The sequence below is a fragment of the Mirounga angustirostris genome, unplaced genomic scaffold, assembly GCF_029215605.1.
Source record: "Mirounga angustirostris isolate CCGP_5_RB_7025 unplaced genomic scaffold, mMirAng1.0.hap1 SCAF_7, whole genome shotgun sequence".
NCBI classification, from domain to species: Eukaryota; Metazoa; Chordata; class Mammalia; order Carnivora; family Phocidae; genus Mirounga; species Mirounga angustirostris.
In genome coordinates, this window is record NW_026991715.1 from 111,570,948 (window position 1) to 111,585,557 (window position 14,610).

A 14,610-nucleotide genomic window follows, 5' to 3' on the forward strand; every position below is an offset into this window, starting at 1 on the left:
TTTTGTTGTTGGGAGGCTGTCCTGTGTGACGTTAAGATGTTTAGTAAACACCCCAGCCTCTATCCACTAGATGCCAGTATCTCCCCCTCCCCCACAAGCTGGGACAGTCAAAAATGTCTTCAGACATTGCCAAGTGTCCCCTGAGGGGCAAAATCACCCCAGCTAAGAACCACAGCAGTAAGAGACATTTCTTTCCTAACTTACACCCTTCCTTTTTTTTGCCTAGGGCTTCGGGAGTTTTTCCATCATGATTATTGCCTTCTTGGGCTTTTTCATTTTCTTGCTCCATTGTACAACCTGTGAAAAGCCCCGAGAAGGTCTCCTCTCCTCCTCCGCCTGGCGCTTCACACACTCTCTCTATAATGCGACCATCTATGAAAACTCTGCCCCCAAGACCTACGTGGAGAGCTCTGTGAAAATGGGCATTTACTTGGCTGAGCCCCAGTGGGCAGTGAGATACCGGATTATCTCTGGGGATGTGGCCAATGTGTTTAAAACAGAGGAGTACGTGGTGGGCAACTTCTGCTTTCTGAGAATAAGGACAAAGAACAGCAACACGGCCCTTCTGAACAGGGAGGTGCGAGACAGCTACACCCTCATCATCCAAGCCACGGAGAAGACCTTGGAGTTAGAAGCTTTGACCCGCGTGGTGGTCCACATCCTGGACCAGAATGACCTGAAGCCCCTCTTCTCCCCACCCTCATACCGAGTCACCATCTCTGAGGACATGCCCCTCAAGAGCCCCATCTGCAAGGTGACCGCCACAGATGCTGATCTGGGCCAAAATGCCAAGTTCTATTATGCCTTTAACACAAGGTCGGAGATGTTTGCCATCCATCCCACCAGCGGCGTGGTCACCTTGGCTGGGAAGCTCAATGTCACCTGGCGAGGGAGGTATGAGCTCCAGGTGATGGCTGTGGACCGCATGAGGAAAATCTCAGAGGGCAATGGCTTTGGTAATCTGGCTGTGCTCGTCATCCATGTGGAGCCTGCCCTCAGGAAGCCCCCAGCCATCACCTCCGTGGTGGTGGCTCCACCAGACAGCAGTGTGGGTACCACCTATGCCACTGTTATGGTAGATGCAAACAGCTCAGGTGCTGAAGTGGACTCACTGGAAATTGTTGGTGGTGACCCTGGAAAGTACTTCAAAGCCATCAAGTCTTACACCTTCAGCAATGAGTTCAGTTTGGTGTCGGTCAAAGACATTGACTGGCTGGAGCACCTTCATGGATTCAACCTCAGCCTGCAGGCCAGGAGTGGGAGCAGGCCTTCTTTTTATTCCCAAATTAGGGGCTTTCACCTACCGCCTTCCAAACTGGCTTCCCTTAAATTTGAGAAGGCTGTTTACAGAGTGCAGCTTAGTGAGTTTTCCCCTCCTGGGAGCCGCGTGGAGATGGTGAAAGTAACCCGACCCTTCCCCAACCTGCAGTATGTTCTAAAGCCATCCTCAGGGAATGCGGGGTTCAGACTTAATGCTCGCACTGGACTCATCACCACCACAAAGCTCATGGACTTCCGTGACCGAAACCACTACCAGCTACACATTAGAACCTCACCGGGCCTGGCTTCCACCACCGTGGTCATCAATATCGTGGACTGTAACAACCATGCCCCCATCTTCAGCAGGTCCTCCTATGATAGTACCTTTGATGAGAACATCCCACCAGGCACCAGTGTTTTGACAGTTAGTGCCACAGACCAGGATCATGGAGAGAATGGATACGTCACCTATTCCATCACTCATCCAAAAGCTGTGCCCTTTTCTATCGACCCTTACCTGGGGATCATCTCCACCTCCAAACCCATGGACTATGAGCTCATGAAAAGAATTTATACCTTCCGAGTACGGGCATCAGATTGGGGATCCCCATTTCGCCAGGAAAAGGAAGTGTCTATATCTCTTAGGCTCAAGAACTTGAATGACAACAAGCCTATGTTTGAGCAAGTCAACTGCACTGGGTCTATCCGTGAAGACTGGCCAGTAGGAAAATCCGTAATGACCATGTCAGCTATAGATGTGGATGAGCTTCAGAATCTAAAATATGAGTTTGTGTCAGGCAATGAACTACAGTATTTTGATCTAAATCATTTCTCTGGGGTGATATCACTCAAACGCTCTTTTATCAATCATACTTCTGGTCAACCCATCAACTATTCCCTGAAAATTACAGCCTCAGATGGGAAACACTATGCCTCACCCACAACTTTGAATATTACTGTCGTAAAAGACCCTCGTTTTGAGGTCCCTATAACATGTGATAAAACAGGAGTATTGACACATTTCACAAAGACCATCCTCCATTCTGTTGGGTTTCAGAACCAGGACTCCAATGATGAGGACTTCATTTCCTTAAGTGCATATCAGATCAATCATCATACCCCCCAGTTTGAGGACCACTTCCCACAGTCCATTGACATGCTTGAGCGGGTTCCTGTCAATACCTCCCTGGCCCGCCTGGCAGCCATTGACCCTGACACTGGCTTTAATGGCAAACTGGTCTATGTGATTGCAGATGGCAATGACGAGGGCTGCTTTGACATGGAGCTGGAGACAGGGCTGCTCACTGTAGCTGCCCCTTTGGACTATGAAGCCACCAATTTCTACATCCTCAATGTAACAGTGTATGACCTGGGCACTCCCCAGAAGTCATCCTGGAAGCTGCTGATGGTGAATGTGAAAGACTGGAATGACAATGCACCCAGATTTCCTCCTGGTGGGTACCAGATAACCATCTCAGAGGACACAGAAGTTGGAACCACAATTGCAGAGTTGAAAGCAAAAGATGCTGATTCGGATGACAATGGGAGGGTTCGTTACACCCTGCTAAACCCCACAGATAAGTTCGCCCTTCATCCCCTCACTGGGGAACTGGCTGTCACAGGACACCTGGACCGGGAATCAGAACCACAATATATACTCAAGGTGGAGGCCAGGGATCAGCCCAGGAAGGGCCACCAGCTCTTCTCTGTCACTGACCTGATAATCACATTGGAAGATGCCAATGACAACTCTCCTCAATGCATCACAGAACTCAGCAGCCTGAAAGTCCCAGAGGATATGCCTCCAGGAACTATTCTAACATTTCTGGATGCCTCTGATCCTGACGTGGGCCCTGCGGGAGAAGTGCGTTATGTCCTGTTGGATGATGCCCATGGGACCTTCCACGTGGACCTGATGACTGGCGCACTCAGTCTGGAGAGAGAGCTGGATTTTGAGAGGCAGGCTGGATACAATCTGAGCCTGTGGGCCAGTGACAGTGGGAGGCCCTTGGCCCGCAGGACCCTCTGCCATGTGGAAGTGATAGTCCTGGATGTGAATGAGAATCTCCACCCTCCCCGCTTTCCCTCCTTTGTGCACCAGGGCCAGGTGCAGGAAAATAGCCCCTCCGGCACCCAGGTGATGGTAGTGGCTGCCCACGATGATGACAGTGGCTTGGATGGGGAGCTCCAGTACTTCCTGAGGGCTGGCACCAGTCTTGCAGCCTTTAGCATCAACCAAGACACAGGTACTGGGAGTGGGGTGGATGGGAATGCCAGGTGCTGGGAGACAATGGGCCTAAGGAGATCAGGTACTGTCCTGAAAGAAGGCAGGCTGCAGGCTAAAAAGAAAGGCAATAAATAGGGACTCTCCTTCTTGTTCCTTTTGTTTTAAATTTATCATACTGGAGATTGTGTGTGTGTGTGTGTGTGTGTGTCCATTTAAGTCACATCATCCAACTCATTGGCATCTGTGTATACATTTATATACACACATATATTACATAATACATATTATATGTTATATGTAACTATTATATATATAACATATTATATATATGTGCTTATAGAGGTAATACATCATGGTTATAAATTTTTATATATAATTTAAAAATGAATGTATTTTTTTGTGTGTCCCACCTCCCCAGATATCTTTATTAACAATTTGGTCTATAATCTTGTAAATTCTTCTTCTTTCAGTCTGATATATCATCACTGTTTATTTTATTGTATGAGAAAATAACACAAAACACACTAAGTCTGCAATACTTTTTTTCCCCATAACATAACACCAGGATATCTTATATATCAGTGATTATAAATATTTTCCCTTCTTTTTTAATAGCTGCATTTTATTCTATCATATAGATGTAATATCCTTGATCATATACTTTTGCACATATGCATGAATCTCTATAGGAAAAACTCTTAAAAATGCAGTTGCTGGGTCAAAGGATAATGCATATTTTCAATGTTAATAGATAATTCCAAATTGCCCTCCAAAAAGGTAGCACCAACTTATTTATTCATTTTAAGCTTCATAGAAAATAAGTACAATTCAACAAACACTTGCAAGCACCCTCTGCTTGTGAGGTTCTGGAGATAAGCACTTTGGTGAATAAAGGTAGGTCACTGTCCTCGAGGAGCTTACAATCTGATGGGCAATTTATTTCCAGGGTGAAGGGCAAGGTGATGTGGTAGGAAGAGCATTAGACTGAGAGTCAATGATAGACCCAGCTCTTCCGCCCACTTGCTACATGATCTTGATCAAATCACATTCTCTCTCTGGGCCTCCATCTCCCCACCTGAAAAGAAACGAGGTTCCTTCAGCTCTGACACGCTATGGCTGTGGACCTGGGCCCTGTCCTCTCGCACAAGTCCTTCCAGCTGAGTGACCCATGAGAACTTAGGTGCAAGCCTCTTTTACTCACTATTAGACCCGTGACTTCTAGAACAGTGCTGGCCTGTAGTAAGCAATTTGTGGAGTGAGTGAACTAATGACTCTGAAATCATGAAGATGCTGGAAAGGGGGACAGCAATTTATTCATCAAATCCCTAACTCTTAAGTTGGTACCTATAATATCTGAAACTTGAAGGAACTGGTTTAAGGACAATTGCCATGGGCTCCTAGAGGCTCTACAAAAGGATATGAATTCCCTGAGTTTGACTCAGCAGCTCCCATGCCACCTTGGCACCTTTTCTTGTGGAATTCCTATTTCCATAGTACCATTTGGGGGCTATTAAGTAAGGTGTGGGCTCTAAAATATTTTGGGTTTGGTGATCAACTGTCCCTAGGTATGATTCAGACTCTGGCACCCCTGGACCGAGAATTTGTGTCCTGCTACTGGCTGACGGTACTGGCAGTGGACAGGGGTTCCATACCTCTCTCTTCTGTAACCGAAGTCTACATTGAGGTTACGGATGTCAACGACAACCCACCTCAGATGTCCAGACCCGTGTTCTACCCCTCCATCCATGAGGATGCACCCTTGCACACCTCTGTGCTTCAGCTGGATGCCCGGGACCCAGATTCCAGCTCCAAAGGGAAGTTGACTTTCAACATCACCAGTGGGAACAACATGGGATTCTTTGTTATCCACCCGCTCACAGGTAAGGACCTCAGAAATCTGGGTGAATTGGGATCTCTACAAGAGTGTTTTTCAAAGTTTGGTCCTAGACTAGCATCATCATCAACATCACCTATGCACTTGTTGGAAATTCAAATTCGGAGGCCCCACCTCACACCTACTGAATCAGAACATAGGGTGGGGCCCAGAAATCCATATTTTATTTAACAAAATATCTAAGGGATTCTTATGTGTGCTAAGTTTGAGAATCACTGCTCTATAAATTCTATGTCTCTGGGAAAATAAGAGTATGTTGGCTTTCTTTCCTCAGGGCCTAGGAAGCTAAGCAGGTTGCCTGGTGTTCAAGCTGGGACTATTTCAGACCTCCTTTTGCTTCCATACCCACCCCTCCCGAGTCACAGCTACAGATTGAATCTCTCTCTCTCTTTTTTTTAAGATTTTATTTATTTATTTGACAGAGAGAGACACAGTGAGAGAGGAAACACAAGCAGGGGGAGTGGGAGAGGGAGAAGCAGGCCTCCTGAGGAGCAGAGAGCCCAACATGGGGCTCGATCCCAAGACCCTGGGATCATGACCTGAGCCGAAGGCAGACGCTTAATGGCTGAGCCACCCAAGCACCCCTCCAGATTGAATTTCTTAATCCTTGTTCTAAACTCTGCCCACAGAGCGGTGGCAATGGAGAACCACTTCAGTGGAGTCAACCATCTCACAAATAACTATCCTTGGCCCAAGGCCATCTGGGGCAAAGACAGTGGATGGTTTAGGGGAATCCAGAGGTCATGAGCTTGCAGCAGTGAGCCAGTCATAGCCCACAGAGGTGTTTTATTTGGCTTGCACAAGTTTTAAACAACGACTTTTCAAGTTGTTGACAACATTTAAAAATTAGAAAATTCCATAAAACACACCATATTTCTGGTTGTTCATAAAAAACTAGGAGATCTGGCCACACTGACCCCACATTTGCACAGGGCTACAACTGCCTGGAGCCAACAGCAGCTTTCTATGCAGAGCAGGTGCATGTCCTCCAGTCCCCATGGTTGCCTCACTCCCTGTTGTATTATTCCCAGCCTGCTCCCTGAATCTATGCTATCTGCTTGGCTCCTGTTGGTGTTGGAATTTGAGAGCTAGCTCCCACTACTGTGGATATGTCTCCAAGGCCACATCTTATTCCTAAAGGATAAACAACAATCCTATAGCAGAGGAAGCTGACACTTTCTCCTTTGAACCCAAGATCCTATTCTCTGGCTCCAACAATTCACTCTTTTTTTTAAAGATTTGTTTATTTATTTGAGAGAGCAAGAGTGAGAGAGAGAGCATGAAAGCACACACGCATGTGCATGGGGAAGGGCGGAGGGAGAGAGAGAGAGAATCTCAAGCAGACTCCCCGCTGAGCACAGAGCCCAACTCAGGGCTCGATCCCATGACCCTGAGATCATGACCTGAGCTGAAACCAAGAGTCAGACAGTCAACCCACTGAGCCACCCAGGAGCCCTTCCAACAATTCGCTCTTGGGAGGACAGCACCCTGGTGAGATTGGAGGAGGTGGAAAGGGAGAAAACTAGTTCCCCATCTTTAAGACAAAAGGAAACGAAGAGGAGCATGAGCCTGGAAGTCCTGGGACAGACAGTGGGTGGAGGACACGAGTATCTTTACACAGGGACATTTGTTTGGAGTCTTTCCTGTTAACTTTTGACCTTAGGGAATGGATTAGTCCTTTTAGAAGTACCCTTTCACCCTGGAAAATAGGCCTAAGCTGGCTCTCTACCTGGGCTCATCCTGTCCTTCCCCTTTCAGAAGAAAGAAGAGACTTCTCACCTAAGGCACTGGCTTCTCAGCATTTTCCAAATCCCTATTCTGTTTACTGTCAACAGTTCCCTGACACAGGGTCTGGCAAAATGCCCCACAAAACAGAGATGTTCTTAGTCTTCCAGCAGTGGAGGAGAAGAAATTTTAACCAGCATGAGCATTTAAAAATAAAATAATAAGGGGCGCCTGGGTGGCTCAGTCGTTGGGCATCTGCCTTTGGCTCGGGTCATGATCCCAGGTCCTGGGATCGAGCCCCGCGTCGGGCTCCCTGCTCCGCACGAAGCCTGCTTCTCCCTCTCCCGCTCCCCCTGCTTGTGTTCCCTCTCTCGCTGTGTCTCTCTGTGTCAGGTAGATAAAATCTTTAAGGAAAATAAATAAATAAATAAAAATAATAAGTCAGCAATGGAGCCCCCAGCCCACTTTTTTTTTTTTTAAAGATTTTATTTATTTATTTGACAGAGACAGAGATAGCGAGAGCAGGAACACAAGCAGCGGGAGTGGGAGAGGGAGAAGCAGGCTTCCTGCCGAGCAGGGAGCCCGATGTGGGGACTCGATCCCAGGACCCTGGGATCATGACCTGAGCCGAAGGCAGACGCTTAACGACTGAGCCACCCAGGCGCCCCCAGCCCACCTTTCTTACCACCATGATATTGTCCCACTTCCTTGCTTGGATACCTCGGATGGTTTCCCCACATCCTTAAGATAAAGTCAGATCCTATCATGTCTCACACACTTGGGTCTGACATGGCCCGAGCTGACCTTTCGGGCTTCATCCTCCCTTTCTCACCCTGCCACTCTCTGGTTTCAGCCATGTGGCCTGTTTCAGTCCATGCCCTGTCCTGGTACATGGCCTTTGCACACGCTGTACTTTCTTTCAGAAGTTTCTTCTCCTCTCCTTTTGTCTAACTCCTGCTCTTCTTTCAGATCCTAGCCCAGCTGTTCTTTCTTGAGAGGAGTTTTTCCTGATACTACAATACATCTCCTAGCACCATCTACTCCTTTTTTTTTAAACACTTATCACATAGAACATTATATTCATTCATGTGATTATTCCATTAATTATCCCTGTCCTCCACTAAACTTAAAGGTTTCCTAGAAAAGGAACCTTGACTATTTTTTGTTGTTGTTGTTTTAAAAATTTTTATTAACATATAATGCATTATTTGTTTCAGGAGAACAGGTCTATGATTCATCAGCCTTACACAATTCATAGCACTCACCATAGCACATACCCTCCCCAGTGTCCATCACCCAGCCACCCTATCCCTCCCACCCCCCTCCACTCCAGCAACCCTCAGTTTGTTTCCTGAGATTAAGAATCTCTTATGGTTTATCTCTCTCTCTGGTTTAGTCTTGTTTCATTTTCCCTCCCTTCCCCTATGATCCTCTGTCTTGTTTCTCAAATTCCTCATATCAGTGAGATCATATGATAATTGTCTTTCTCTGATTGACTTATTTTGCTTCACATAATACCCTCTAGTTCCATCCACTGTTGCAAATGGCAAGATTTCATTTTTTTGATGGCTGCACAATATTCCATTTATATATATACCACATATTCTTTATCCATTCATCTATTGATGGACATCTAGGCTCTTTCCATAGTTTGGCTATTGTGGGCATTGCTGCTATAAACATTGGGGTGCACATGCCCCTTCAGATCACTACATTTGTATCTTTGGGGTAAATACCCAGTAGTGCAATTGCTGGGTCATAGGGTAACTCTATTTTCGACTTTTTGAGGAGCCTCCATACTGTTTTCCAGAGTGGCTGTACCAGCTTGCATTCCCACCAACAGTGTAGGAGGGTTCCCGTTTCTCCGCATCCTCACCAACATCTGTTGTTTCCTGACTTGTTAATTTTAGCCATTCTGACTGGTGTGAGGTGGTATCTCATTGAGGTTTTGGTTTGGATTTCCCTGATGCTGAGTGATGTTGAGCACTTTTTCATGTGTCTGCTGGCCATTTGGATGTCTTCTTTGGAGAAATGTCTGTTCATGTCTTCTGCCCATTTCTTGATTGGATTGTTTGTTCTTTGGGTGGAACCTTGACTATTTTTGCCCTCTATAGTATCTTTAGTGTCTGGCACACAGTAGGACCTCAATAAATAAGAGGGAAATGAATGAATGAATCTCTGCCACATCTATGATCTCTAGGGAAGTCAGAGCTTCATTCATTCGTTCAGCAGATGTTTAAAGGTGTCTGTCCTTATGAAGCATTTAAAATATGCGCTATGTTGAGATGCGAAGATAATGAAACACAGTTTTAGGCCTGGAGGAATTCGACCCATCACAAGCATGAAGATCTGAACATAAAAAACTGAATGAGCCAGTGCGAAGGAGCCTGTTATAATATACGTGTAGATGCAGGGCCACGACTGCTCAGAGGAGAGAGGGAGCTGCTCAGCGTGGTGGGGTAGCAATGGCTGCATGGAGCAGGGGTGGTCATGCTGAGCTGAAGGGTGAGGAGGACTGACAGGCAGCAGTCTGCAAGGGCACGTGGGCAGGGAGGGCCACAGGAGCAATAGCCAGCAGGGAGGAAGAGCCAGCTAGTAGGTCAGTTGTCTAAAGGCAGATCCCATTCCCCCCACTTATTCATTATAGGATCTCGGGACAGTTACTCAGCTGCTCTATACCTGAGTTTTCCCACCAGTGAAGTGCAGATGATAATGGCCCCCTCCCACGTGGTTGTGAAGATTAGAGGAGTTTATTGAGAGAGAGAGAGAGATGAAGAGCTTGGAAGAACATCTGGACATGCAGGATCTCCATGAGTGTTGGCTGTTAGAATCCTGATAGAAAGGGAGCTGGGCAGGTGGTTGGGTTAAGACCTAGACTGTGGTGGGTCAGGGTGACTGGCATAGAAGGATCTGGAATCCATTAGAAGTGGAATCGACAGTGGTTGGAAAATCACTGGATGAGGAAAAGTCAAAGATGGGCCTGAGATGGGTGATGGGAAACATTTGTTTGTAGAGGAGAAATTATGAGGGCCCACCTCATGCCAGGAAGGACACTCAGTGGGCCCTCACACAGCCCTATGGGGTGGCTCTGCCACATCTCCATTCTGCACGGTGCTTCCTGGGAATCTGGACACTGACCTCACAGAGGGGGATGAGGCTGACAACACAGGCAATGACCCAGAAGCCACAGGCAGCAATTATAGGGACACTGGCTCTTAGAAGGTCAGGGTATGTGGAGGTGAGAGAAAGGAAAGGAAGAAGAAAAATCAGAGACACAGAGAAAGAATTGTGAGATTCAGAGAGGTAAACAGGGGGAAGGGAGAGCAGCAGAGAGGGGGAGGAGGATGAGAGAGAAGGAGGATGGTGAGGGAGAAACAGAGAGAGAGAGGGAGAGAGAGGAGGGAAAGGGACAAGAGGGGATGGAGACAGAGAAGGTGCCAGGAGGAAAGCCAGCACGCAGCCAAAGGGACGGTTTACCAGCTGAGGCCCTCTTGTCCCTACACTCTTCCTGGGCCCCCTGGATCCTGGGTTCTTCCTTGTCAGGCCCCTCATCTTGGGGATGAGCTGGGTGGGATCACCTGGGACAATAATCACACTGTCCCAGCGGAATGTGTCTTTCTTCCCTGACTGAAAGGGCCTCTGGCTGTGGGGCTTTCCAGAAACCTTCTCTGCTCCCCCTCATGCCTGCCCTCAGTCAGGGAAGAAAAAGGCCGAGACTGCTCAGCGGACAGAGGGAACTTGGCTGTACTGGTGACTTGGTTCTACTGAAAAAGGCAAGAGCACTTGACTAACAGAGACCACTCCTCACACGTACTCCCATTTCCAGCATTGGAGACTTCACCCCAACACCGAACCCCCTCCCCTCTCCCCTCACAGCCCCCATCCCCACACTTCATTACTGCATCATTTAATTGCCTAAACAAGATAAAAAAAAAAAAAAAACTTACTGAAAGTTCCAGATGATCCACTGACCCCTATCTGCTCTGCTTTCCTTTAAGAGACCTTCCCTACCCAGCCCTGACTGCTCCGTCCGTGGGCTTGGATGCCCCGTCTCGCATAACCTCCATCTTGACTTCCCCCTCAGTTTATAGCCATAGTGCCTCAGAAAATTAAAACTAGACTTACAGATAACCAAATCCACCTTCCTCAATTTACAGGCAAGCTGAGAGGAGCCCAGAGGACACAAGCCCTCCCCCCCACAGTACATTGTGCACAGCATCCCTCCTAATGGTGAAAGTGGGACGTAGGTGGGAGCCTCTGCTGATCCCATGATCTCTGCTGTGCTCTCCCACTTCTTCACTTCCTCACTTGCCCTTCTCCTTCTCCAGAGTCCCATTCCCCCTTAATGTCCTTGTTCTCCAAAGACCAGAAAAATTCTGCCCTAGGATTTGGATGTATCTGCCAATTCACTCCCAAGAAAGTGGCCCTGGGAGCCCTTTGCTCAGGTCTCCCTCCTTCCACTTCTCCCCCAGGTCTCCTAACCACAGCCCGGCAGCTGGACAGAGAGAACAAGGACGAACATATCCTGGAGGTGAGTAGTGGTGTGAACTCATTCACTGGATTCAAAAACCTCCCTGAAGAACTCCAAGCGGAAGCTAAGCCAGGCCTTGGGGCCACACGCGTGTCTCCAGGCACTGTGGCTGAGGAGGGTGCTGGGCTTAGCGAGGAGGAGTTTCTTAAGCTGAATCTTGCTGTGGTTGGTGGCAAAAACTCTCAGGGGCTTCCGTGGCTTTCCAGCACTGGAAAGGGAAGGAATCTGAAACCACGTCTGGGCTGGGCAGGAAGTGCTGATTGATTAGTAAAGCCTGCAGTGAGTGCAGGAAGAGGGAGTGGTGCACACATGCTATGTACTTGCTGAGTCTGGTTTCCAGTTCATCCTTACAGCCAGAGAGAGAGTCACCCCAGGTCAAGCACTAGGTCAGTAGCTGGGGCCAGATGAAAACCCAGACCTTTGTTCTCTAGATCTGTGTGTTCTAGGATGTTTCTAAAATCACATAAACATCCTTGGTGCCCATTCCAACAAGAGGAGTCGGTAAATCAGATAAGAGGGGAGTAAATCAGAAGGAATCTAGTTATGTCCCCTCTGGAGCAATTCATAACTGATGAACAAGCATCTCTTCTAGTCTTAAAGAATCAGGTGGGAGGGACACACATTCTTCAGCAGAATTGAAATAAGTTGGCCTTCTATCCTCCCAGGTCTGCACATTCCCTTTGTCAGAAATAGGTATTATTAGTAAGCAGCTGCTAAATGGCCTTCTGGGACTGAGGCATTCTCCCTAGTTCAGTAGAGGTATTTCTCTTTAAATACCAAAATATTTTAAAAATTCAGAACCACTTAGAGTGGAAATGTCGTATCTTGTAGGATGCCCTTGGGGCTATTGATGCATGGGACGATTTGCTCCTACATGTAATAGCCCCTAATTCTGAAATTGTCTTAGTGCCTTTTCTCTCCCTCTGGATTTCATTTCATGCATTGGTCCACATGTCTGACTCAAAAGGTACCACCCACTCCTTCATAAACATCTTCTCATTTGTTTTTTTCTAACCTGCAGTAGCTTAAGGAAACTGGAGAACAAAGTTTATAAGAGTTATAAGCAAATAAAAAGTAAATGGTCTCCGAGAAAATGGCCCATGGGCCTCCTGAGTAAAGAGCACCAGCTTTTCTCTAGAGCCTCTGTGGCTTTGTTTTCTTCCAGTTCTTTCTGGTTTCTTTCTCTGTTCTTGCTGGCTTTCCTGTGGGCGAGGTTACCAGAGAGCTGGGTTCCAAGTAGGTGAAGTTGTGATAATAAAAATCACAAGCATGTACCAAAGAACAGACTGACTAATATTTCCAGGCTGTGGAAGGCAGGGGTAGTGGTAGGGTTGCAGTGGGTGGAGATGCATACTCACTGCTTTGCATTTGGCAATTCATCCTCTATTCTGTCCCCAGGTGACTGTGCTGGACAACGGGGAGCCCTCCTTAAAGTCCACCTCCAGGGTGGTGGTACGCATCTTAGATGTCAATGACAACCCCCCTGTGTTCTCCCATAAGCTCTTCAATGTCCGCCTTCCAGAGAGGCTGAGCCCGGCCACCCCCGGGCCCGTGTACAGGCTGGTGGCTTCAGACCCTGATGAGGGTCTCAATGGCAGGGTCACCTACAGTATCGAGGAAAGTGACGAGGGGAGCTTCGGTATCGACCCAGTCACAGGCATGGTGTCATCCAGCAGTACCTTCACAGCCGGAGAGTACAACATCCTCACGGTGAGGAGGGGATGGAGGCTGCGGACAGGGGAGTGTCATAACTGCTAAGGGATTTTATTTGAGGATACAGGAGAAGGGAAATAGTCATCAGGCATGGTGGAGGTGGTACTCCCTTCCCTGGCTCTCTCCGAGAGAAATGGGAGCCCTGACATCAGCCAAAGCATCAGAATTCTGGGCCTTTCTCTTTGAAGGCAATAAGGTCCTTGCCTGGGAAATCTGCTCTATTCTTAGAGGTAAGGATTTTGGTGAGAGTAGCATAGACTTTGGAGGTAAGCCTACGTTCCGGCCCTAGTTCTGCCATCTTACACCTGTGTGACTTTGGACAAGTCACTGAACCTCTTTGAGACTTTGTTTTATCATCTGTAAAATGGGGATAAGAACATTGTCCTTGTAGGAAGCCAAATAACAAGCGGTTAAGACATGGACTCTTGTGTCTGACAGCCTGAATCCAACCCCAGCCTCCTTGCTGGCCAGGCAGATAATCCCTGGCAGCTGAATACATTTCCTCCTGCCAAAGGGAGATATAACGGTACCTCTCTCAGGGTTGTCATGAGAATTAAATTAGATATTGCACATATTGCTCTTAGAGCAGGGCCAGATACTAGTGAGAACTCCATAAATTCTATTTAGTTTATGTTTATGGTTGTTAAGAAGGGCCCATGTATGCCAAGTCCAGCTTAGGAACTAGCACACGTAAGGCTTCAGTTAATGGTGGCTCTGATTATTTTTTCCCTACACATGGAGTTCTTGAGCACAGGTTATTGTTTTGTTCACCACTGTGCCTGCAGCAACTAGCATGGTGCCTGTTTACAGTGTGTTGAACGAATGGATGAATGGCTCAAAGTCCAGCTCCACCAGTCACAGGGCATTCTGTCTCTTGGCTGACCACCCGGGTCTTTTTCTTGGCCGCAACCCTACAGACAAAGCCTCAATTTCAGGTTTGGCTTCTTTTCAGATCAAAGCAACAGACAGTGGGCAGCCACCACTCTCAGCCAGTGTCCGGCTACACATCGAGTGGATCGCCCAGCCCCGGTCCTCCTCCATACCACTGGCCTTTGACGAGCCCCACTACAGCTTTACAGTCATGGAGACAGACCCTGTGAACCATATGGTGGGCGTCGTCAGTGTGGAGGGCCGACCCGGTCTCCTCTGGTTCAACATCTCCGGTGAGAGCCCTGGGAGGGCCAGCCCCTCCCAACCTTATAGCCCAGCCTTGGTCCTCACAGAACAGTCCTTCTCAGTGCTCTCATTCAGGTCATGCTC

General features: G+C 47.7%; 2 protein-coding genes across 3 annotated transcripts in view; one reads left to right on the forward strand and one right to left on the reverse strand.

The window, feature by feature from the left end:
• Positions 1 to 14,610, reverse strand: part of SLC36A1 (solute carrier family 36 member 1) — a 236,950-nt gene that overhangs the window by 119,778 nt on the left and 102,562 nt on the right. The gene's annotated exons all lie outside the window — the stretch shown is intronic.
• FAT2 (FAT atypical cadherin 2) overlaps positions 222 to 14,610 on the forward strand; it is a 63,410-nt gene continuing 49,021 nt past the window's right edge. Inside the window, exons 1-5 of the mRNA XM_045902352.3 lie at positions 222 to 3,506; positions 5,053 to 5,367; positions 11,579 to 11,637; positions 13,036 to 13,347; positions 14,303 to 14,513. Of these exons, the coding sequence (XP_045758308.2) occupies positions 248 to 3,506; positions 5,053 to 5,367; positions 11,579 to 11,637; positions 13,036 to 13,347; positions 14,303 to 14,513 (4,156 nt within the window). The 5' untranslated portion in view covers positions 222 to 247. The remainder of the gene's footprint in view (positions 3,507 to 5,052; positions 5,368 to 11,578; positions 11,638 to 13,035; positions 13,348 to 14,302; positions 14,514 to 14,610) is intronic.